Raw genomic sequence first — 26,734 nt, 5'->3', positions numbered from 1 at the left:
ATTAATCAACGTGCTGGTATAGTTTTCTCTTCATAAGTCACTTTAGAAGAAGTATTCTACCTAATTACACCCCTAGGTCTACACTGTGCATAAAATATAGAGAACATACCCACTTCCTGGAAAACTTGCACTCCATTGCTGACTTCCACTACATACTCAATAATGACTGTCTGGACATAAACATGTGTACACATATCCTTTAGAAAGTTTCTACAGCACAGCAATTACAATGCCCTAACTACCACACAGAAAATCCTACAGATTAATTCCTCTACGTACATAAAACCAAAACCCACTAAAAAATCTTTGATACATGACCTCATACACTGCTGCCTTTTCCTGAAGAGAAGTTCCAGCCAACATGGTCACTTTGACAATGAGAGAGGCTCTACCCTTGCGTGAGCACCTTTACACCACGTACAGGGTTTGCCTCCTCACCTGTGTGCTATTGACCATTCCCTCAGGTAATCACATACAGCTGGGGACTAAAAAGTCAGGAAACAATCAAGAATTTCTAGGAACATAACCCAAATTTGGGAAGAAAAACCCATCCATACCACCTCCTAATAATCAATCTATTTTACTGAACTCTTTGTTACCACTGGTCTATTTGAGGACCAATATAAGCCAGCAAATCAACACTGAAAAAAAAAAAGAAGAAAGAAAAAAGAAAAAGCTTCTAAATGCACTTCCACATGTACTAAAATTATCAGTCTAGAAATTGAAAATGCCTTCTCTAAAATAAGCAACAATCAATTACCTAAGCATCCATGTAGTGAAAAAGATTTTGAGAAACAAAATGTAATTACTTATTGGATACTGATGCATGTTCTATTATGTAGCATCAATCATTCTCTGAGAAAATAAAACAAACATTAAAAAGAAGAGTTTAGCAAAGAACAGTTGCAAATACTTAATTTACACAGAGAGTTCTATAAAAATTTTAAAAGTTTATTGTTTATACCATGAGAAAATTATGGGCATCTTATTTTATATAATGAGAAAATTGGGGGTTAAGTCCTCAAAAATCAATGCAGAACTGGGACGTGCATTTGTACTCAGTATTGTACGTGGTCATTATTACCTTTGTACCATCAAGTTAACATAAAATACATTCCAACAACTGATGCTCTGTGTTATTAATTGTGATGGTGTCAGTGGGGTTTTGTTATATGGTTTATCTTAATTAGTGTACAAACTATTATTTAACAGCAGAATGCACATGAAGGAGTCTGATAGTTTATAACAAGGAAACTAATCTTATAATGCCCTTTGGGAAATCCCAAAGATAACTTTTCTGTAACAAGAGCAATGGTGCTGAAAATCAGAAGTCTGTTTTTTACTCAGCCATTGTGGATTAGAGAGTGGCAGCATATCTCCTAGATATATATTGACAGCATATATAAAATCAGTAGTATTCATGTGTTCAGGAACAGAAATTTGTTTCACAAGAAAGCAAATGTGAATTCAAATAACATATTTTTACATCAAATACAAGTTGCTAATTCTCCCAGTCTCTTTGTCCTTGTATTTATTAACTTCAAGCTATTTGTGTTTCTTTTCACTTCTTCAGACATACAAGTTTGGGCTCCAAATTTTACATAGCATTAAGGGAGAATGGCTAAATGGCTAGATGTTAAAATACATGACAAACCAATACAAGAATTAGAGAAACACTTCTGTATACCCAAGATAATTGACATTTTTCACACATGCATTAATAATATTTGGGCACTGTTCCATTTTCTCAGTCTTCAGAAAGATCTGTAAGTGCTGGATGAACATCCACATTATAAAAGGCCACAGAAGCATGTACAGAGAAAAGAAAAGAGGGATATTGAACACAAAACACCAAACTACAAATCTTGCAGGTATCATACTAGGCATAAATATATGAAGCCATTATTTGAGAAGGAATAGTAGTAAGTGGTATCAATATAAAAATGTGCTTTGAGCATACTGGAAAGAGAAAGAGTTGCAGTTTTTCTTGTCTGGTTTTGATTTTGAAATTAAACCCTCTAATTACCTGATTGACAGATATTTCAACTTTTTCCATAGCTAGTACTCAATGTATCATCTGAACTCATCTGCAAGCAAATTAATACTTCCACAGAAAATACTAGTTTATATATCATAGTGCTAAATGTTTTTACTTATTTTAAATTTTATTTTAAAACAAGCATTCCATGGCTGTAATAAGAGAGATACCAACTGCTATTTTTTGATAACTCTTTTACATTATGTCTAAGAATAAGGACAAATATTAAAAAATTCTTTTTTGAATGCAAAAATCTAGAATAAAGGTGATTATTTAGAATCTTGAATAAATAGATATTGTATGTCTGGATAAAGTCTAAATCACTATTAAAACCACTACAGGATTAAATTAGAACTATATATAAAAGATCTTTAAAAAGTAGAATAAATGTAAAAGGATGAAGCAGGTAAAATATAATAGACTTAAAAATGCCTACATCACATTAAGCTATACCTTTGTGATAGTACCCACGTAATCACAGAGAAAAGAGAAACATAGTCCTAGATTAGTTATTGTAAAATCAATTTATAAATTTACAACCAAACAAACTCACTTGTAAGTTACCAGGACAAATTTTCATACAATATCATTATCCAAGAGAGGAAGAGCAAAATGCTTTGGGCTCTAAGACATAGAAAGGAAATTGAGATAAGAGAAAAATGGGCAAAATTTTTTTCCCAAAGGGAAGGGGACAAATTCAGATATATAACATGATATGCTTTGATCTGGATGTTTAATCTCTGTAAAATATTTTGAAATAAAATAGGCTTTGACATCAGGTATTCCAGCATTCTGCCCAGTGTTACTCTGTAATATGCCATACTTATAAAACTGAGAAACTAAGTTTTGTTTGCTGGTGTGCTGCTTACTTGGCAATTTTTTCTTTGTTGTATGTTTTCTGCAGTTGTGAAAATTAAAGCATGAGAAAAAAAAGAAAAATTATAATTTTGTACTAAGGTGTATGATACAACATACTCAAAGTTCATCATATTTGATGAGGAAAGTGCTGCAATAATCTCTAAAAAGCAATGAGAAATTAGAGGCCATCACAATGGAAATGATAATGTCAACATAATTAATGCTATATTTATGATATCTATCAACCTACTGAATATTACATGCCAGAAAAAACATACAGAATTCACCTAACAATATACTGCGACATACTGTAGGATAAAAGTATTTTTTTGACTATGTTGGATGGTATTTTCTTAATATGATGTATGTGGTTATTGAATATTTCAATGTGAATGTTCTCAACAGAAGACTGAAAAGTATTTGTTTTTAATGTAGAATGGAATGAAAAAAGATCTGGAGTGGGGAACATTTAGTCTCATAGGCAACCAGAAAAATCAATAATAGCTATTTTCTGTGCAAATTACAGGAAGTATATTCATTTTGAATTATATTTTTCACAAATTCTATACACTATATGAATTCTGAATTTCCTGAGTTGATCTTCATGCACTGAAAAACTTCTGTACACATGAATTCTGAAACTGAAAATGGATGAGCAACCTCATTATATCAGTAACAATGATTTTCCCATTCACAATTCCGCTTTGGATTTTTAATTCTGTGTTCTATCCTACTCTCATCACTTGGTGGAAATCTTTAAGTTCTTTTCTCCATTCCTGGTAACTTTTATCTGTGAATTTACCATTATGTATGCATTACATCTATGGTTGGACAATCAAAATTTATTTTATGCAAGGCAAAACCTTTTCTTACATAGATTGTATATTTTCCAGTACATATCTGAGACAAGAATATTTCTAAAATTGTGTAATATCTCAACATGGTACATGCAAGCAATCATAGGATTTTGTCTGTGCATTTTAGAATTTGTTTTTGTAGTTTTGTAGAATTTGTTTTGTAGTTTAACTTTTACCATTTCTTCATATGGACACTACCTGTAATGCAACCTGACAAATCCAAAGGTCAGTCTAGCTCAGAGCATAGAAGAAATAAACAGAATTGAAAAGTTGAATAAAATGCATGGAGGCTATCATGAAGAACCCAGAAGTCAGGCATTACATGTGAAATTCACATTACTGAAATTATAAAACCTCACTTCCAATTCATTTATGTGTCAGGAGAATAATTAAGATGGGAATAGACTTCTCATTTGACAAGAATTTTCAATGAAGCTGGAAGTATAAATGATGTTAAGAAAATACTTTCTCCAAAGTCAAAGCACAAATACCAAACTTACAGTCCACCATAAACTGCACATTTCGTTGCCATGGTACAGGAAATGTAAAGGTTCATTCTGTACTAAAGGAATTTTACTGAGTCAGAGGGTGGGTTAACTGCACAAGTCATTATCTTTGCACACTATTTTGCAGAATCAGGTTGGAGCAGAGATCAGGTTCCAAGTATGCTCCAGGTCTGGTATCAAACAAGAACCAGACTCTGGATTTGTACTGAATGGCACTAAAATTTCATCAACTGTTCTCACATTGTCTGAGTTCAAATGTGCAGCAGCCTGGCTGGCGTGTGATCATCACTCCATTATTGTGATATCCTCAGACCACAGCTCATGGACAGAACCGAGCCTCAGGAGGATTCCTGTGATAGGATCTCAGCCTGGAGACCCAGGGTGGGAGAATCCCATTAAAGCTTCTTAAACAGAGAGGAAAACAACCAGTGTGTCAAAATACTGTAACAAAAATTCAGAATATATATTTGAGCGCTTTTTTCCCCACCCAGTAGAGTCCAGACAGACAGCAAAAGCCTCCTACAAACAGCAAAAATGGGATCTAAGAGAAGGCCTTTGGGTCTAAGTCCTACCACACAAATAATGATTAATGATAAATGATAAATGATTATTTTCAAACTTGCAGGTAGCTACAGAGTCAAAATTAGATTTAAAGATAAAAATTTGTGTATCAAACTGAAATAATATTTGAATTTAGGATAACTGAAAACACTGCAAGTTGGTCTATAAAGAGATTGGAACCATAAGTGGATACAGATATATTTTAACAGCTATGTCCTGATCGTCTCTGAATGGTGAACCTCTTTCAGCGTCTTTTAAATTATTTCATTTTCAAAGTCTACCTTTTAAAACTGTTTTTTACTTTTTTATTTAAATTTTGTTGTTACTTTACCTTTTTGGGGCATTCTATACCATAACAACCAGATCAGGTTAATTTACGTACAGAAAACCACTGTCTAAATATGTATCAATTTCCTACCACTGCCAGGGAAGATCACTATGAATAGCTACAAAAGCCTTGATGGTATTCACAAGAAAGCTTGAGCTCACCCCTACTGGCCTTCTCCCCTCTACTGCCCACGCTTTGCTTCCTGAGGGTTCACGTTTTAATTGATTAGTGAAATTTCTTAGCAACAGAAGACATAAACAATTGTTTTGCTTAGTGAGCAGATGATTGTACTATAAATTTGAAGAGGGCTACACTTTCTAGCACAAAAACATATGAATATTCTCTTTTAGTAAGCTTCTTAAAAAAATTTTCACATTTTTATTAGAAGTTAATTAAATTTGTGATTGCTACATCTACTTAGTGATTTTAATTGATTTTTTTCTTCTTCGTTATTAATCCTATGTTAAACAGAAGACTGTAAGAGTAATCTCAGCATCTAAGATGAAGTTCTAAAGGTCAGATATAATAAAAGAAACAATTCTGACCTTAGAACAAATTCTCTTTTTTCCTAAACTTTGCACAGCACAATCAAGTAGGTTTACCTCCAATAAGCAAATATAGAAATAATTTCGCTAGTGGATGATGATAAAGAATCCCATTTTCTGTTATGAGTTACAATTCTACATATCATTTGCTTCAACAGTGAAGAAATGTAACCAATTTCAGAATGAATTAAGGGAATGGTTAGCCTAAAACATTCAGGGAGCACTGAATTAAAACTTCTCGTTTTTCAGGATAAAGTTAAAGGAATATATCCAGCCTCTTTATTCCCCTACCACATTTAATGCCAGAGTACACCTCCATGTCAAAACCTAAAGCCATGTAACAAACATTTAGCTGAGTCTATAATCTCCTGTATCGTGCTCTTACAGACTTTCCAAATTTGTGTGCAGGTGATAACTGGAGCTCCACCCAATAAAGTCACTTCCATCAGAATATATATCACATACATCAAAATGGCTTTGCATGGGAATAAGCTCACTTTTTCCTGCCTTCTTTGTACCAGCAGTAGAATTTCCCTTCTCTATATTGCATAAAGTCAGGTAGGTTCACAGTATACAAGGAAAGATTTTACTGAAATCATTATGGTGACGTTCTAACAGCATTTTAGGAAGGGGTTTCAAGTAACTGGTCTAACTTACTCTAAATATTTGACAAATGCATGCTGATAGAAGAGATGAGAAATTTGCAATTATGGTACGATTTTTATAAAAGGAGAGATACACCAGTGCTTGACCATTCAACTATAAAGAGACTAATTTACTAAAAATGTTGGTATTCAGTTTCTAAAGAAGTACAAAATATATTGGTGGAGCTAATAAAGAAAACTTTCCAATTCCATAATCCCATATATATTTCTGTATCAATAACGCTATCCCATACAATTCTGAATGTTCCAGGATTTCTTCTTGAAGAAATCTTGTGTCTTTCAGACCTCTGACATTTGGTTTTCACCTCATGAATGGCAAAGTCATTACTTTTCAGAGACACCTTTCTTTTTCCTATAGACAGTTGCGTTCAAAATGTTCAGAGGAAAAAAATGAACTCCATTAAAGGAAACAAATTTAACCTATTCTTCCATTATTAAGATGACTCCTTTTAGCAGAAGATCATGGGAGAACAAAGTACCATATAACTGACTGCATAGTCCATACAGATTAAAATGCACCAAACTTCAATCAAAATATTTTCAAGTTCAATAAACCAGTAATATTATTCAGAGAAGCATAGTTTTGTCATAGTAAATAATTCAAGAAATAAGCCTATTAAACTGAGATTCAGTTGGAGGATAGATGAAATTCAACACTAATACTTAAATTTAATAACATGCTCAGCCAAATACAAAATTCCATTTCCTGCTAGATCAAAATTTAATTGTTACACTTCATTATTTGATAACAACAGTGTATTCTATTAAAAGGCTTATTTACTATTTTCTTCAGCTACTACTCAGAAATCATGCAAAACACTCTCCCTCAGTATGAAGTCCAGAAGATAGTGCAGTATTATTCATGAAAGTAAAGGTAATTTCCCTAAAAAAAATACATCTCTGCAATGTAAAACCCTGTGACAGTGCCTCACTAAAACAAGTATTTCCAAATTAATTTGAAGAGATTGTTTAAACATAGAAAAGTTTGCACAACTGGACTCAGAGATAGAAAGAACAAGACATTCACTCATCTCTATTCACATCCTGCATTCTGCCTGATTATATTAATGGAATATTCATTAGCACAACAAAATATGCTACACTCAATACACCAGTTGAAGCCCACTTACATGCTGAAATTATTAACAAGTTTACAGTGCTAACAACACATAAAATATTCATTTTACAAATCAGTATTCTGCCTAAAGGTGCTACTGAAAACACTAAATAAATAAAATAGATAGCTATAGTCATAATCATACTGACTTACTCTGGTAGAAGAATTCACCAAAGAACCATCCAGATTACCAGTGTTGCACTTGAAATTCAAATATAGATCAGGATTGTGATTTGCTTCCCATCTTCCCAAATCAGGAGTCACTGACTTGTCTGAGTTTGCAGATGTTTTCTGGTAGGCAGTGCAAGTCATTCCTGTGAAACTGGAGGGCTTGATCATGAAGGCTTCCAGAGCAATATTGCGAGACACCTGTGAAAACATTGAGAATAGTTGTCACAAACCATATTTGCAATTGCATGTGCACTGTGTGCTTACTGCATAAACTCTATAAAGGCTTGTGCATGTATACACACAGATATATGTGTGTGTATAAATATATATATATTCTCTTGGAATGAGAAAGAAAATAGAACTTATTTAAAAATATGATACAGGATTCTACAACAGCATAGTGAGTTTGCTCCCATCTTTCCTTCTGAGATACATATATACACACAGATATAGATCTCTTTCTGTCAGTTACAATAGTTATTATTATATCAGTTGTGCAATTCCATCATTATCAGCTTCAATGGAATCTGGAATTAAAGCAATAGAGGTACAAAGTGAACTAGCAACACTGGGCTTAAGAACTACTCAAAAAATGAATTTTGTACCTAAGAAATTAAATAGGAATCTTCTGAGCTATTTAGTGGCTGAGCCTTTTCACACATCTTGTTCCATGAGAGCATTGAACATCACTAAACGTTTCAAAGCAATACCATGTTGCAGGTATATTTGTGACCTATCCTTCAGCAAAGTGAAGTGTATGGAGCTGGAGACTGCAGCAGAGTGCAGAGGTGCATCTCTACCCTTAAACTAGCATTTCAATTTCATCACAGTGCATGGGACAAACAGCTCGTGTTATAACAGGTGCACTACCTTAGACTGGTGCCACACTGACAGGACTATATGGTTTCTGCTTCCAGGCACAGATTGTTTCCTGATCTGTGGACCTGGCAGTGCCAGATTAATGGTTGGACTCAATGATCTTAAAGATCTTTGACCACCTAAATGATTCTATGATTCAATGTTATATGGCTAACACAGTTTATAGAGTTTCTCTTTTTTTTTCCCCCCTTTGGAACGGTACAAGAAACTATTGGCTACCTAAGCTGTAGGTGTTTTATTTGCTGTTTTCTAAAATAAAGAAAGCTGATGCAATTTCTGTGAGACAGTTTCCTGGCTGGCCTCCCAAAGGAACAGATATGTTTGGTATTGCCTAAGATGAGACCAGAAATACTCCACAGCTTTTGTTTATTTACAAATTGTACTCAACAGCAAACTACTTCTCCTACAGAAAACCTTAAGAAGCTAAAAGATAAAGCAAGGCAAAACAGTTAGTGACACATATTGAAGTCTGAGTACATAGAATTACTCTTTTCAGTAATGTCAACATCTTCCTGAAGCAGTGAAAGGGAAAAAACTCAACCTTTGTCACTTGACATTTAAAAGAAAGGCAAGTATAAAACAACAGAGCCCTCCTAGTTGTCACATTGCCAAATACTTCTAAAAGTTACATTATTGTCACTATGCTTCAATACAAATACTTTTAGCAAATTTGATTCTTTTATGTAAATGAGAATTAAATAAAAAACTTCTTTTAAGAAACAGTCCAATACATTTTTGTGTCTGTTTGAAAGACCATTTTCTTAAAAACACAAACTAAGGCTATTATGCTATTTGCCTTGCTCTATAATTCACTTCAGTCTATAATTTCCTTTTTTTTTGGTTGCTTTTAATTTTCTGTATTTTTCCTGTGATTTACTCTGTACCTGAACTCACGTTTAAATAGTGGTTTTGTGTAAATGCAGTGGACAATTGAGACAAGAATAAAGGTTGTTTAAAAGCAAGCAAGCAAACTAACTCAAGGAATGATAAGGCTTTAAAGTGTTTATCTAAACTTCTAAAAGGATAACTTTCAAGCTTCTGATTTAGATGTATTTCTGCTATTTAGATGTTGAAGCTGACAAGAAGACAATGTCTTAGTCTCCAAATGAGAACCTCTCAGCATCCAAGTGACACATTTGTGTAGATGGAGGACAAGGAGTAAAAAAAAAAATATTTCTAACAGGTACAATTTGCTTCTAAAAAAACTAAAACGATCCCCAAATTGGTAATGTTTAGGACATGATAGACCTTGTTGATAATCTTCTAAATACTTTAATCTGTAGTTGTCCAAAAGCCTGTGAGTAAGGCATATTAAATTCTTCCAGCTACAAAGGATATTGCTGTCTTTTATGATCTGACATGCTGCTGTCTGTCACTCACTCAATTTGGACCTCTCAAAATAAAACCATATACTATAGTGGCTTTAAAAAGAGAAACTGAGTGAATAGTAAGAACATTAAAAAGATATTGTTGTGAACACTATAAATAAAATTGAGCAAAGGAAACCACTTTTTAATACCATTAGCTATATTAAAAAAATACTTTGGTCTTGCAAATAGAATTCAAGAGAAAAAATCTTACAAAACATTTTTTAATTTTTTGAAATACCTTTGATATCACTTGAGTCTTGCTGGTCAGTATTTGACTTGCAATCTGCTCCACACATCGTACAATCCTGGTGCAGGCTTTGTCTTCTTTTTGAGCCATCCACAACACGTGGTCATCCACCAACATTATATTGCTGGCAATCTCAATAAGAGCATCCCCAATCTGGAAGAGGGAAAAAAAAAGGTATTGTCTGTAAAACTCAATAACTAAGAAAAAAACAGATAAGGGTACAAATGAAGGCAGACATATTATTTCTCTTGGTAACCATCATTGAAAGACAGTCTTGATTTTATAAAAAATTTAAATAGATTGAAAAAGAAAAACCAAGAAAGGAAAAATGCAACTCACATCAAGGAAGAGCTTTTTAATTCACAACTTTAAAGCTTATCTTCTAGATAAACCAGACAAATTGAGTCATCTCATCTCAATAAACAGAATTCTAGAATTATCATCCTCTTTCATAAACTAATTAAAATTGGCCATGCCCTCTAAAGAACTGCTTCGTGTTTAATCAAAGGACCTTGAGGGGGAGGCTTGGGGGAAGGAAAAACATATTCAAGAGACATCTTTGTTACAGACATAGTGGAGTAAATTTGAGATGTAGCTCAGGTGCTGATAGAAACTTAGATCATCTCATGAGCCATAGCTTTGGTAGGTTTAATTCACACTTGTGCCTAATCCAAAACAACAGATCTTTGTTTTGCTAGGTGACATTTTACAGATTTTGGTAAATGTGTGTTTGAAATTTTATTAGCAGTTACATTTAGAAAGAATAAATATCACTGCGAATATTTTCTGTAATTATTTCAAGATGGAATAAAAATGTTTGCTTCTTAAAATTCAAAAACTTAATTTGAGTAAAATTTCAAAATTAACATGACCACGGTACCAATATATTTGAAGGCAAAGATATGGAAAAGATACACCCAGCTGTCACAAGTAAACCTGAATAAAAAGGTAAATAGAAGAGAAAAACAACTGAGAAATATTGTTAAAGAAAAGTTCGAGAAGCCAAAAAGTCACGCTAATAGAAGCAAAAAATAAGACAAATACACAGATGATTCAGTGGAAAGGAAAACAGAAATTCAGGAATGGTGAAAAAGATTTAAAAGATTGCTGAGGTAATGAAGTTAGTTCTGCATTTTCAATAAAAACAAGATAAATTTCCCATGCATTGCAAAGGAAACAAATAATGAGACTACATGTGAAATTTTATGTGACTGTTCCTGAAATATTTAATCTATTTTTGAGAACATAATTACTAGATAATTCTAGATGGCTTTTGACAATGTGACAGAGTTACTGATAAAATGAATAATAATGAATCACATTAAGAGTCTGGAGTGATTTATGAGAAACTATAAAAGCAAACACCAATCAGCTAGGCAGTAACTTACTGAGGGCAGAACAATAGTCTATAAATATACAAAAGGAGAGAAATAAGAAAAGGAAGTAATTTATACTATAATTAAGTGCATTAATGAAGAGTGAAGTCATGTCATTGAAAATACAAAAATTTGCGCTATTATGCATGTTCAAATTTCATAGGTGCTTTTGTACCTTGTAAGTGAGAGCTAAGAAATGGATGCTAGTTGAGAACTCAGTGGATGAGGACCCTATCTAGAAAACTTGAGAGAGGTAAAGGAAAAGAGAAAAAAATTAGGAAAAATGTTATAAATTAAGAAAATAAGGTATTACTATATCAGAGATGTAGACGTAAGTGATGGAGATAGAGATATTTTGATAAAAAAACAGCAGAAATGAAAACCTATTTGAAAGCTGGAAGAAGTCATTTAAAAGATTAGAGATGGTGCTCAGCTTTAATGGGAAATACATCAGTGCTAGAAAAACAAAGAGGCTTTATGGCAAATCCAGCTGTTTCTTTTGAATGTCAAATTTTTGTTTTGTCAGAAAGCAGAAAGATCTTATCAGGATTCTGAGCTGAAATAAAGTTGCAACTTTGAAACATGATTCTTGGAGAGGACTTAATAATATACTTTAGATCTAGTGTATTATGGTGAAATTGAAGTTGGAGACTTTCTCAAATTGGCACTGAAATGTTAACTGTTACAATTCCCAGAGCCAGAATGGAATGAACATTGCCAAACCAAAAGAAAACATCATGTGGTCAAAAATTACAGTTTATCAAATGTTTATGCAAATAGTTACTCTGAAAATTAACAGTAAAAAAAAAAAAGATGAACATTTATGTTTTCTCTAAAAACCTACTTTTCCCATAGGGTTTGCATAATTCTGATTAGATTTTGCTGCAAAAATGGCATACATAATGCTAAAAGTTTCTGTAAGAAGTTGCACATAAAGACATATTATCTTTTCTTTACAAGTGATACCACCTTTCAAAATTCAGTGAAAACCTTCTGATAAAAATGGAGAAAACAAAAGAAGCTCCAGAGGCCAGCCAGAGTCCATTCTAACACGTTAGCAATGATAGAAAATAAACTTAAAAAGAAATTTAATAAAGTGGCTCATTAAAAAAAGGTTTTATTCCTAAGCAGCAATGCCCTTGTCATCAGCAAAGACTTAGTTTCCTTTTTGGCACAAAGAGACACATCACAGTTTATGCAGAACATTTGCAATCAGCAATCAGTTTTAGAAGCTACTCTTCACTGTGTGCCCGCATACATTAAGAGCAGGGCCACATGAGAAGACTTCACTTCTGACTGATACTTTTTTTAAGCACAGAGGAGATATCTTACATCTTCAACTTCATCCACGAAGACAATTAACTTTTCCATTATATAAGCCAAATATATGACATCCATTTTATCCGCAAAGAGGGAAGCACCTCTTGTGTAGGCTGTCAGCTGGCGGGAAAACTCCAGCACAGTTGTCAAATTGATGTGCATCTGAAAATAGATTAGAACTGTTAGCCCTAATAAACCAGCTACCTTAATTCTCTTCAAAAACTGGAGATCACATCCATTGGTACAATGCCTGCCATAATTTCACATGGATTTATGTGCATCAATATGCCATGGATATACATTTCAGGGGAATATTCAGGCATATGAATGTATTTTCAGCCTTAGGTCTTAGATTACATTGCTGTTATCTGAAGACACCCCCACAAAAGACCAACAAATTTTGAAGATTTTTGTCTACTTTTTCTAGACTGTAACTATCTGGCTTCATAAAATATACCTAGCTATTTACCTTGCCTTGCCTCTATCTCTAGACATTTATGAAAACAACAGTGTCAGCAAGGGTTCCTATACACAGTGACACATGGTGGGAGAACAAGATCAGACTGGCTGTGAAGAAAATCTTTCCTGTTGTAAGATCCTGTCAGGCATTTGAACAGGTTAGCCCCAAGAAATTGTGCAGCCTCCATCCTCAGAGGTTATAAAGTCCTGAGTGTCCAAGGCCATGAGAAACCCAACCTCACCTCATTGCTTACAGAAGAACAGACTGGATTCTAGACATCTCTCTAATTATTTTATTACCCTGTAATTGCAATGGCTCTCTTAATATATTAATTACTCTTATTTCTGAATCCATTTGAAAACAAACTTTCTGTGGCCTTATCCAGCACTACTGATACTACCAGGGAAGAAATGGTCTAGGAAACTGAAAGTTGTAAAATCAGTATGGCAGTTACAAATCTGGGCCATCCTCCACAGTGTTCCCTGTTGCATTCTTTTTTTCTCTTTAATTTCTATCCATCTACTTTTTCATCTCATTCTTTTACTTATCCATAAGAAACAATTAAGGTACTGCTTTTTTGAAGACATCAAAAAGGCATTCTAAAGAGGAAAGGCACTTCAGCTGATGAAACTCTGATATGGGACTCAACGAGAAATGAACATCTTTCTGGAAAACTACATGAGGGGAAGGAAAGTCAAGTGCTGATCACCCTGCCAGCATTACTAATAATCATCTAGATTCTAAGCACCTAATGGAAAAAATATTAAGATAAAGTTAATGCTGTGCACTTGTTCCTACTAAACTTCCAATTGCCAACGAAACAAATGGTTGTCTCTCAAGTAAAGCATTTTGTTAAAAGTCCATCTATCCCAAACTTATGGCTGAACTGACATTTCTATGCTATCCAACAAGCTCAGTGCTAGAGAAGGGGAGCCTTGGATTTCAAAATGTTACCTGACTAAAAGCATGAAGAACTTGAGTTATTTCTTGTGAATAAGGACATTCAGAGTAGTTTTCTTCATCCCAGCGTCCAGTCCGGTTACATTTGCGCCACGCCTTTGCCTCTTCTGCACCATTGTGAAATGCACCAGAGTTAAAAGAATACTGCAGACAGGGCTGGTAAGCAGTTATCCCAGCCAAAGTTTTGGGCCACCTAGAAACACCATGGTAGTAAAAATTAAAATGCAAAAGGCAACTTACAATATATATTAATTAAGTAGTACATATATATATATCTATATTTCTATATCTATATATCTATCTACATATATATATGACCATATACAACAAAGTAAAGTGGTATAAGAGGAAAAAAAGGCTATTTTAACTTTTACTTCAAAATGTTTTATAATTAATTACTTTGTTTCCTTGGAAAATGTCAGAATTATACAGGTTCAAGTCTAGCTGGTCATACATTCATCCTGCGTTAATTCCAGGAAGGTGTTTAATGTTAAGGAAAAATATGTGGTTGGTGTTTTTACTACATTAATGTCTGCAGACTGCAAAAAGCAGAGCAGTAAGTAGGTGAAGAAAAAGAAAACCAAAAACCCCAAAAACCCAAACTGTTACTAATGCTCTTAAAACTCAGGGCCCAAAATGTACCTGACAATCTCTGCTTTGCATTTTGAACCACCCCTAAAAAGCCTTGAAAAAACAAAAAGTCCCGAATGTCTCAGAGTACAGTGTACAAGATTTCAGCAGAGATCACACATCATGAAGGAGGAAGAAACTAGCCCTCAAAAATTAGCTGTTTAGGTATACATGATTTATGTAGTGTGATTCCAAAACAGTCTTTGAAAACAAACTAAATCAAGAGCAGCCAGAATTCTTCTATTGATCTGATTGGTCTGTTATGAAACACACTTTCTGTGTATAGAAAGTGTTTTTCTGCTGCATTCTCTAGAATGGCACAATGGATCTATTTCTATAGATACTGAATCTATTGTCATTTACAGCCTAGTGTGGACATAGCAGGATCAGGTAATTGGTAGAAATCAAAGAAAGCCATAAGCATATCATCAGCGAGTCAGCAGGTATGGGAAGGATATGGTTCTTTAATTGCACTGATCTGATGAGTGAACCAAATAAATCACAAAAATATTCTGCCTTTCAATGAAATTACAGCTTGGCAATCAACTTTTCCTCAAACAAATGTATTAGCTCCTCTAGTTACACAATGCATATTCAATTGTACATTGTTACATAATATACTGAAAGGTTTGGGACTATAAAAGTTTTCTTCATCTCAAAGAAAAGCAAAGAAGAAAAATACTTTCATTTTTCACAACTGTCACTGAAAAAATTCAACGTGTAATGTAAAAACAGTTGATAAAAAAATGAATAATGAAAGAAGCTTTCCCAAAAAATCAAAATATGTAAAGTAGTATATAGAGCATATAGTATCATAGAGGACTTTTGCCTCTGGGATGAATTACTTTTAGTAAAAAATTTGCATTAATGCAATTGGGCCACACTTATTGGCAACTTAATTCAAAAGTGAAACAAAAGAGATAATTCTGAGCCTAGCATTGTCACAGTGAGCAGAATCCAGCTTTATGACTAGGAATAATAGCATATAGCAACATTTTCATTTGCCTTTCAGAATAAGCTTACAGCATTCTATAAAATAGCAACCAAAATAAAAAGGTAGAATATAGCCATGATAGAGAAAACCTCTTAGCAGAAAAGGCCAGTTTATTCTGACTCTCAGTGCCTAATTCTTGCTGCAGTTACACAATTATAAATACCACCTAGGCTGGACCTCTGAAATAGCCACACTCCCCTGACAGTTGATGCTTTTTTTCCCCTTTCTTTGGCCCAATAAAAGAACAGTTCTTTCTAGCTTTGCCTTTGTGATTCAATTCTTTTTACTTCCATACTTGTTATGTTACCAAAACTTCAAAGACCTTTGTAAGAAAACTTGCTGGTGTGAAAGCTCCATCTCTGAGGATAAACCTTTGAACAATTTCAAGCGTTAATGCTGAGTTGGAGCCTCATAAATTCTCTACGATTTTAAATTCATTCTCTCAAATGCCAAAAGAACCTATGGACTCAGCATCCTTTTGATGTACATTTTAAAAATAAATTTATATGGATTTCTAGCAAGATGATCAATAGGTTGAGAAATGTCCACTCTTGTTCTTTTGATTTATATAAAATGACAAAAATGCCCCTGGTGTTAGTTTGTGCAGCATGAAGATTTATATATATTTATTTATGGAGAAAAGGATGTCATTTTAAGGCAAGAACATGAACTTCATAGAGTTGCCATCTAAAAGATTCACTATGTGTTTTCTGATACAAAGTATATATATTTTTTAAAGATCTAATGAAAACCTATTTCAGCATATCCACTATGAAAAAACACAATTCCAGTTATTGTGATGACAAAAAAATCTATAGCTAAGATTGTCAAAGGTCTCTAATGAAATTTAATCCATATATATGCATTGCCTCAGCAATTTTGCCTCAATGAAAAAGGCAAACTCGCTGGTACTGAGGTTAACACATAATAAAATAGCTTTGTAGTAAAGAGAAAACAGATTATTTGAGTAGGTTTTTATTTCCACTTCTTTCTAATTCAATCCTTTACTTTTATTCAAATACAAGAAATAGTAGAAAAAGCCTTTGGGCTTTTAAGTTTTAAAGGTAACCTGAAAATAAATAGAGGCTTTTGGGTCAGAAATATTCACAGAAAATTCTGCTATTTAAGAAAGGCGTCCTTCCTCATCCACTTTCCTTTCATTATCTATTCAAGCTGAATTATCATTATAATTCATTTGGTAACAAATTACTGTCTTGATTTCTCAATGGGATTGCCATCGTACATCAGTCTTATTGTCAAGCAGGTTTTTTTTAAGAGCTTTGTGCACACCATTGGTGTATTTTAGAGCTGACTGAAAACAATGCTAAATTCCCCAGGAACCTTTGCTTCTGATTAAAATTATTACAATTTTAAAAAGCACCACCAGCACATGTAGATAAAAGTAATGGTGGAGCAAAAGCTACATTTACTCTACAAAATCTTGCAGCTCCTAGGATTCACATAGCAGGACAGATGTATTTTGTAAGCATGGGCTACAATGGTAGAACTTTGTGTCCCTAAGCTCACCTCATACAATCTATTTATTTTACTAAATAGTTTTACTTTCTATTTTGATCCTCCTCAGTGAAATATTTTACTAACAGTCTCATGTCATTTCTCACCTCTAACCTCAGCTGAACAAAGCCATCCAAACCAGAACAGATTTTAAAAAGTAAAGCACTGAAGCTTTAATCTTCTAATGCTTTAATGCAGTGTTATCATCTTCTACAAAGGACAAGAAAAATTCTGAATCTTCTCTAATTTATCTAATTTCTTTAAAAAATTCTATAATGTATACTGAGGAATTAGAAGATTTCCTGACTTTCACAAACCACTGCTTCTCTTGAAGCACTAGGTCCCATTTCCCATCAAAATCATACAGTGCTCTCCTTCCTACCATATTATACAAAAATGACAACTAAAATAAGTGATTTATAACTGAGACTGAAGTGTCATGTAAGCATGAATATGGTCTGTACCTCCATTAATACATGAAACACACTCCAAACCCAGAAAGTCATACCTGAAATCTCCCTTGTTGTTAATAATTCTCTCTGCAGGGCAGTAGGGAGCAGCTGTTTCAAGTACCACAATTTCTACTTGTTTGGTGCTATTTCCATAGGAATTCTTGACTAGACACTCCCAATCTCCAGTTGCATCAATGTCAATACTGGATAGGATAAGTTCACTAAAAAAGCAAAAGAATCATCATTGTATACACTTAATTATACAGATATCAAGTCACTGGTTTTCTGACATTAACTTATTTTTTAATGAAAACATCAGAATGGGGTTTGGTCTATGATATCAGAGGGTCAGACAGTATGGAAGTGGTAGTAAGCTCTTAGCAGCACCAATTTGTATTGACTACTCAGGTAGTAACAGGCTATAACACAAATCACAAATCATCACAAAAAATATAAACCATTTATCAAAGCCCATTCTGTTTTCCCCAGGTATTACAGAATATTCGGTTTGTTGCCTAACCAAGCATTTGGAAGTCAGAAAGGCATTTCAAGTGGACCACACAACCAACCCACAGAGAATGGGTTTGCCTTCAGCTGTGATTACAGATCCTGAGGCATTTTAGCACCAGAATCTGGCACTCTGCTATCAGGGGTAGAACATTATTCAATTACTCCAACTCTACGGATGTCATAGACCAAAAATAATGCTAAATACTGCATTTTAAGAAGGTAACACATTATATCTTAAATCTGCCATGGGGCTAGAAATAAATTTTGCTACAGTTTTAAACAAATTACAGCTTTTGAAAGTAGTTGGGAGGAGAAAAGAAGTAGCATTTATCTGAAATATTTACTTTGCTTTACAGAAATGGCTTGTCTTTGAATATGCCTGGTGGTTTAGACAATTAAAAATTATGTGGGAAGAAACACAGTGGGGTGAGAGAGAATGTACACTATAAAAATTGAAGGACTGAATTAACAGTTAATAAATTTATTTCAAATCTGTGTTAAAAAAAAACCTAAAAAATTTACTTGTTGCCTTCAGCACTTCTTTTGTAGAGCCTGAAATTTTGAAAGATTTTCTCAAGAACCTACTATGGGGCTGTTATCAAGGGCCTCAGAAAACAAGCAAACCACAATAAATCGCCTTTGATTTAAGCTAGTTGTTTCAGAATTTTGGATATTTCTCCAGATATTCATTGAAATTTATTATTAAATAGTAACACTAAAAATATCACATTATTCCTATTAATTATGGCTTTGAACTCCAAGTGCCTTGTAACCCCCTATTTCATTTTTACAATGAATTCTAACATAGTTTTATAGCAAAAAATATAGAAAAAGCATTACTAGCTATTCTCAGACAGTAGCTCAGTATTTCAATGTCAAAAGAAGCAATTGTTCTCTTAAGAAGTCTCAGGTGAATAACCCAGTAACAGCAGCCTCTCAGCTAATTTTTAATATATCTTTTTGCTTTCAGGGAGAAGTACTTCAGTGAAATTAGCCAGTTTAACAATGTTTTAATTAAATATTATATTTCATACATCAAAACAATCTCACATCATTATAGACAGTTAAGAAAGATCATATTCCTAGACCTTATAAAAACAATTATACATAAAGCTTTTTCGCTGAAAGAAAAGGCAGAAGGTACATTCACTTGTGGCATCAACAGATGGAGACTTCAAAAATGAATAAAATGTATGATAGTTGTGCTGATCTTCTGATATATTTTCTAGAAAATATCTACAACCATTGTTAATAATAAAAATGTGATAAAATTGGAAACAATGATAATAGTGATGGTAGGTAAATACCATATTTCAGCTTATTATAAATTTTACAAGTAATCAGTATGCAGATAAAAAAAACCTGCTGAAATGTGTTCTGATGTAAATGTATCTGCTGCTTAACAGGTCTCCCCTCAGTAGATGAAGTTTCCTAGACTCAGAGACAAATATTTACTGATACTCCAGCCTTGTTTCTGATAGAAACGCAATACTTGAACACTGGTTCAAATTATCTCAAAAGACAAGAAACTCCTCACATTCACACTTTTAATCTTCTATTGCCCCTTTTTCAGATGGTGATAGAAAACAAGCCAGAATAGGTTTATGCAATATAGTGACTAGATCATGAAATTGTCTTCTGAATTGCCATCTGGCCACTGCAAATGATGCATTCATTTATATTCCTCTTGGAATATCTTGATAGCAAGCCCAATGGTGAAACTGTTCATTTACTTACCATCTGGATATGACAAATGATAAATTGATCTTATATCTCTGGAGAATTTGGGGGACTGAATTAAAAAAAAAAAAAAAAAGTCTTTTAATACTCAAAAAAAGCAGTCAGCTTGTCCTTTAGCATTCTCTCTGCTTATAATCCTTGAAGACTTTGACTTCACAGTCCTGGCAGACCAGAAGGAAGGAGTGGGCCTTTCCTGGGTGTAGAATTTTAAAACTCTACTTCACAAAGTTTTCTAGTCGGTCAGTTACATAGTTTAAGTCTTGGCATGGTTGCATAAGCACACCCAGAGACTCTCACCCATAGTCAAAAGGCATTCTCGATCTCTCTTGGCAATGGCAACAAGTCTTGGGTAAAGGCAAGAACTCTCCCATAACCTGAGAACATGGCAGGACTCTGATTTAGGAGCCTGACAAAACCTCAAAAGAATTAAGAGAGGAGAGGAGAGGATGGCTCCTTTGGCTGTATTCTTTTCTTGACTATCCTATCTCACAAGAGCTAATAAACATTGGGCGACAAGTGCCAACAATCTTGCCCCAGCTATGCAGCTTTCCTAAGGATGGAATATGAGTCAACAAGCATTCCTACGCCCTCTGCATTAGCAATCACATCCCACTCGTCAGCAGTGTGACAGTTGCCACTTTGCAAGGAAATTTTGACTTTCAGGATGAGAAGAAATGGCCTCAAGTTGCAGCAGGGGGAAGGTAAAGATTAGTATTATGAAAAAGGGTGGTCCTGCACTGGAACAGGCTGCCTAGCAGAACTGTGGAATCATCTCCCAGGAAGTATTCAAAATACCATGTGGATGCACCTGGGGATATGGTTTAGTGCTAAACACTTGGCCTTGATGATCTTAGAGGATTTTTGAAACCGTAACAATTCTGTGATATTCTATGATGGTAAAATGAAGTCAGATATTCATGAGATGGTATCAAGGCTAACTGAATAGGAAGACTGCTGCCTGATGAGAAAAGGATGACTAGCAGGCTTTTCTCAACTTTCCCTTTGAAATGGCAGTGACCTTCTCATTAAAACATTGAAAAGAGGAAAGAGAATATACATGATTCTTTTTTTGTACTGGGAAATTTCATGCATGGTAGAATTCCTTTTTACAAATGTGATGATTGACATACTGAAAAATTAATTAAAATGTCCAGCTGATGCAATTGCATGAAGTTGTTCTAATATTCAACTGAAGCCCGTGGCATTTGTCATTATAAAAAGAGGAGCCATAATACACACGGAAGCCATAGTCATGTAATCAAGTAACCTATGACAATGGAGTTCTATTTGAGGCGTAGTTTTGCATTGCTACAGCTATGCATAACTAATTAGACAATCAGAAGTAGGTCTCATTATGCAAAATTACTCAGCCATGTCCTGAAGAAGTACTACAGCAACATTTACTGTACGCCCCAGCAGTCATCGCCATGCCAGGAAATAAAGTAACAAATAAAGGAGAGACTTGAACACCATGTTTTGATTGGCTTTCCACAAGAAATACTTCAAAATCTGACTTGAGTTTCTGTAAGATTTAGGAAGAACCAACTGGTCTTCCTGCAGGAAAATAAAAATTATTCACTCTAACTCAGGAGACATTTAGGTTTTCTCATATTCTTCTTCAGACAGATAAATAGCTAATGTGTTCCCACAGTTCAGGCAGAAGGTCTGCACAACATGCCTCCAACCCATACCACCTTAAATTATTAATACTAACATGCAATTTAAAAAATGAGTGTTGGTCTCCAGAGTACACTGATGCTCGGAATACAGCCTTTCACAGGGGACATAAGGTTAAAACATGGAAAATGAAGAGAGAATCTGTAAATCAAGGCACTTGTCTGAACTCAAATTGCTGGTCTGATCTCTCTGACAAAATTAGTTATTTACCCTTGAAAGAAACAGCTTTAGAAGGCTGATGGCCTTTGAAGTAAACTTGTGTCCAGGCAACAGCAAGAAAAAAAGGAAGATGAAAGTTGGTATTCATTTTATGTGAGATGTCTAGCAAGTATTTTCAGGTGTAATCAATTTCTCAAACACAGAGGTAATGCAATACACATCTTTTTTTTTTTCTTTTGATTGCATATAAAGACAAAGCTTAACTTACCATGTAATACCATCTGTGGGTAGCCAAGAAATGTAATGTGCTATAACATACCTTTTTCTATAATTGAACTATCAGCTAATTTGTTCACATTCTAGAACCATGACAAGAGTTGGAAAGGACCTAGATTTAATAACAATATACTAACAGAAAAAAAACAAACAAAAAAAAACCAACAGAGGGATAAAACCACAACAAACCAAATAAAAATCTACTTCCAAAGTAAATTAATTTTACATTTTCAAAATATTTGTCAAATGCATATTACTTTGACATGATACAAATGCAGAAATAAATTATATAATGTACATTTTATGGGCTGGTTGATATATGAGGGTTAGAATACTGACTTGTTTTACTTGCCCACTTGGAAGAAATTTGGAAAGATCTAAAAAGAAGGTAGGACAGCAGTTTCCTACATAAGAACTTCAGGAACGATCTCTATTCTTTCTCAGTATTCGGTGTCTCTCTTACAGTGTAAACTTTTTTTTGTAATGGCCAGGAGCCACTCAATCACAATACCATAAACAATTAAATACAGGGGGGTTTATCCTGCAGGGAGATAAGGGAGGGAGAGGAGCTATTTTCATGGAATTCCAGCATATTAATGGGAATATGCCCTACAGTACATTCTCAATGTTGAGCAGATTGAAATATATGAAAATTAAAAAGTAATTCAGTTGTTGTTTTAATATTTCTAACAAGAATTTCTTTGTAGAAACCGTTTGTTTCACCAATATTTGGGGTGGTTTACCTGGCACTGGATTCTGGATGTATGTCATAAATGCTCTGATATGCTCCCATTTGGTTCACAGATTTACAAACTACTGCCTGGACTCAGAGAAAATGTACAATTATATCTAACACTGCTGTTGACAGGAAAAGTATTTTAGAAAAAGCCAGCCCTGAGATGTTGACTCCCAACTCTGCTGCAGTGCAGCATGTCCTCAGCTGTGTAGCTGCAGCTGTTTGAAGGGCCACATTAAAATCATTCTGGCCTTAAAAAGTCAAAGCAAAGCCCTCTGATTCTCCCTTGTGGGGGATAAAGCGTCAATTTTTGTTCTTACTACTGAACATTTCAGAGTTGTGGCCAGATAGACCCATATATAGCTGCTGGATATAAGCAGAGAGGGAAGTGAGAGGTCAAAATTTAGTGCAAGGCATCTTAATCTGGTGTCAATACCAAAGAAAGTATATTTTTTTGTATCATTCTTCAAGGACCCCATCAAAATGTTTTTATTGTTCTGACTTACTATATTTCTAGGGTATTTTAATTCTAGCAGCCAAAATACTTATAGATATTTTTTGTGAAAATACCTATTTTTCAATCATGTTTCAATAAGCACTTACCCAAATTAAGCCTACAAGTTTTATGATACAGCACAACTCTTAGGTAATGGTCTATTACTTTAATGACAGAGGGTATCATGGTTGCTGCTTTTGCTTTTCATTATATCAGTCTCTCCACAGGTTATGTTAAAATATTCCCCATACCAATTAGTAATAAAACTGTCATTGATTTTATTCAGGTAATTGAAATATTTTTAGATAAAAGACCTAAGTTTAATTAATCTTCCAAATTAATTCACATGAAGGTACTCTTAAGCTCCCATTATGAAATCCTTACCCTGGGCATTTAATAATATTCTGCAATAATTTAAAATATTATCTTCCTATCTGATATATGAGAAGACTGCTGGTGAAGTCACATCTGTCAGTAGTTCTTTTCTGCCTCCAGTGCCTGAAATGAGTTGTGTACCATTGCCTACAAAGTTTAAAGTCACCTCAAAATAATACAGAAATATTGATTTACAATTTAAACTGTTATTTTGCTTCATTTGTTTCCTAACTCCTTGACAGCTAAAGGTCAAACTGGGTCAATTAGGTAAAGCAAAAAATATCAGCACTGAACAATTTCTGCTTATCACCCTGGATTTCTCAGTGTGACCCATAGCTGCTCATCTCCAAAATACTTATGCAGCAGAACACAAATGATTATAAAATATCTGCATTTCTGAATCAACTTAATTGGATTTGTTCTAATCTTGTTAATCTTGTGCAATCTCCAATATTCTGCCATGATTTGGTACATATCTGAACTTTCAGTCAAGTGTCCAACCTACCAACATCCTTATCAGGGATTTTCAGGTTGTTTTTTTTACCTAGGACCAGTTCAAACCACTGCTGCTTGCTTCGTGTCTTTTCCAGATGCCTTCCTGCCCAAACTGTTAACAAAGTTCAGGGATCATCTGGGTCATTACATGCCTTGAATTTCTGCCTTTCACACAGAGGTCCTGGAAGCATTTTGTTCTTTCTTATAGGAAGCGTCTGCCTGGATCTCAAACTTACCATGATAGCCCCTGCCTACTCATGGAATCAATTTCCTTTCTCTAATCATATCTTAAATAATCTTTATACTTCTAGTGAAACTGCCTCAATCAGGCTCTGAATTCTTTACTAATACCTGCAGTGAAAATTTCAAACAGTAAAAAAGTATTAATTGGAATCAACCTCCTGTTTGGATAATGCAAATTATGATCAAAAGTTTCAACCCACAACATTTAATATGTTTGAAAATTTTTTGTACCTTCGCTATTAAAAGTGGACCCTGATTTGAAATTCTTTGTTTCTTCTCCACATTTTTGAGATTTTCACATAATCATATACCTCTCATCTCAAACACTACTATTTATTTCATTATTTACTTGGCAGTGGCTAGTGTCACAATGTAAAGAAACACTTGGAGGATTTTAAACAGATTCTTAAGCTTAATTTTTTTTTTTAATTAAAAACCCCCACAAAATAAAGTGGCTTTGTCAACCATTTTTAGAAGACTGAGATACTTAACACAGAGTATAACAGAAAAACACAATTTTCAGGGGATCAAAATTCAGTCCTAAGAGACTGTACTTCCAGTGGCAAATCCATCTACACAACAAAAATTACATCTGAAAATAACTTTTGATCCTGACACCTGTCAGCCTAGGTTTAGTTGAGAGCATGTTGGTTTCTCCAGCTGTAGCTCTCCTTTTTATGGGTTCTTAACTTTCTTCACAGTTTAATGTTCTCAGAAGGAGCACTTGTGGACTGTAATGGTCCCAGAGCAACTATTACAGCTGTCGGGGCATAAGCACTGTTAAACACTCTGCGCAAGGATTTGCAGACTAGAAATGAAAAGACTTCCAAATTGTCATTATATTCTTTGTGGTAAATTATGAAACTTCTTGAAAATTTAAGCATCTCTGCCACTGTGGAGTTTCTTGGTTAATAGAACTACATTAGTTTCCTTTTCTAGTTTAATCTTCTAATAACTGTCCTGCTTGCTTCTCCAAACACTGAGAGGGAAGAGTGGGGAAGCTGGGAAAGACGCTGTGCTGCAGAGAATCCTGCATGACCTTCCTTCTATGTGGCTTCAGGGATATCAGAGAACCAGAATGTGTTGGGTTAGAATTGCTGCTTATTATTGAACTGATATAATATTCCAGGCTAAAGAAATGAGGCTGCCTTCATGGAAGCATTATTAACAAATTCAGCTAAATCCATTCACAAATGATAGGAAATTAGTCCCACATCATGTGTATATTTTCATATATGACTATGATATTTATACACAGGCGTAATGACAGAAGATTAAACACCAGCAAAATCAAATATTATTATCATTGGCAAGAAATGATAAATGCAAGCTAGCAGCAGAATTGAAAACGCCTTTTCAAGATCTCCTGTAAGGGAATACTCCTTGCCAAGAAAAATGTCACAAACCGGAATACAGCTCAAAACTTTAGTTTAATTATTGTAACAAAAATATTTATTTTAGTTTATTCTGCTTTATCATAGGAGACAAAAAATACACATTTGGATATTTTATCCTTCTACTGTGCCAGTTAATAAAATAGAAGGGTTTAACATGATATTTGTGTTGTAAATCCACGTCCAGAAATATCTGGAATTACCCAATAAAATAACCACCTAAAAATGTTTGAATAAGCAGATTTTGGAACATGACTACACCTCTTTGTTCAAAACCAGCTATAGAAATCTTTAAATTGCTAAGTAGCACAGGCCAAAGTCTGTCCTTTAGTGCAAATACAGAAAGCTACAGAGAGTGGACATTTGGTGTAAAGACTAGGTATGCAAAGGCAAAATATGATACTGTAAGAACTGATTTCAAGTTACCTTCATTTTTAGTCCAAATCATATACTTAACATTTGATAGCCTCAGGGAAGCAAAGTCTTTCTGATGTTTCAGTGCCTTGTACAGCCATGATTTAGCCTTAAGAACTATCACAAATTAGTGAGTAATAGCATGTAACAAGCATACTAATACATGCTATTGTAACATGTAACAAGCATGCTATTATATATTATTTCAATTTTTTTATTATAATAATTAGGATATAATATACATGGTCGTAAAGATGGGGTTAACATTAAGAAATGCTGAAGATAATTTTAACAGTCATAACATGGCAAATCTTTTCTTATTTTCAACAATACATGTCTTTAATTTTAAAAATTTGACTTTAAAATAGTA

The 26,734-nt window shown here is 34.1% G+C and overlaps 1 protein-coding gene across 1 annotated transcript in view; it reads right to left on the bottom strand.

Moving 5' to 3' along the window:
- ADGRA1 (adhesion G protein-coupled receptor A1) overlaps nucleotides 1–26,734 on the bottom strand; it is a 253,397-nt gene that overhangs the window by 102,957 nt on the left and 123,706 nt on the right. The window contains exons 8-12 of the mRNA XM_054277071.1: nucleotides 17,906–18,070; nucleotides 14,253–14,451; nucleotides 12,851–13,000; nucleotides 10,134–10,295; nucleotides 7,629–7,844 (exon numbers count right to left, since the gene is read on the bottom strand). Of these exons, the coding sequence (XP_054133046.1) occupies nucleotides 7,629–7,844; nucleotides 10,134–10,295; nucleotides 12,851–13,000; nucleotides 14,253–14,451; nucleotides 17,906–18,070 (892 nt within the window). The remainder of the gene's footprint in view (nucleotides 1–7,628; nucleotides 7,845–10,133; nucleotides 10,296–12,850; nucleotides 13,001–14,252; nucleotides 14,452–17,905; nucleotides 18,071–26,734) is intronic.

Source organism: Melozone crissalis, unplaced genomic scaffold (assembly GCF_028551555.1).
Source record: "Melozone crissalis strain CALT ecotype California unplaced genomic scaffold, PUWL_Pcris_2 ptg000019l_1, whole genome shotgun sequence".
Classification (NCBI taxonomy): Eukaryota; Metazoa; Chordata; class Aves; order Passeriformes; family Passerellidae; genus Melozone; species Melozone crissalis.
The sequence above is the reverse complement of the archived record's forward strand: the minus strand, read 5'-3'. Positions and strand labels throughout refer to the sequence as shown.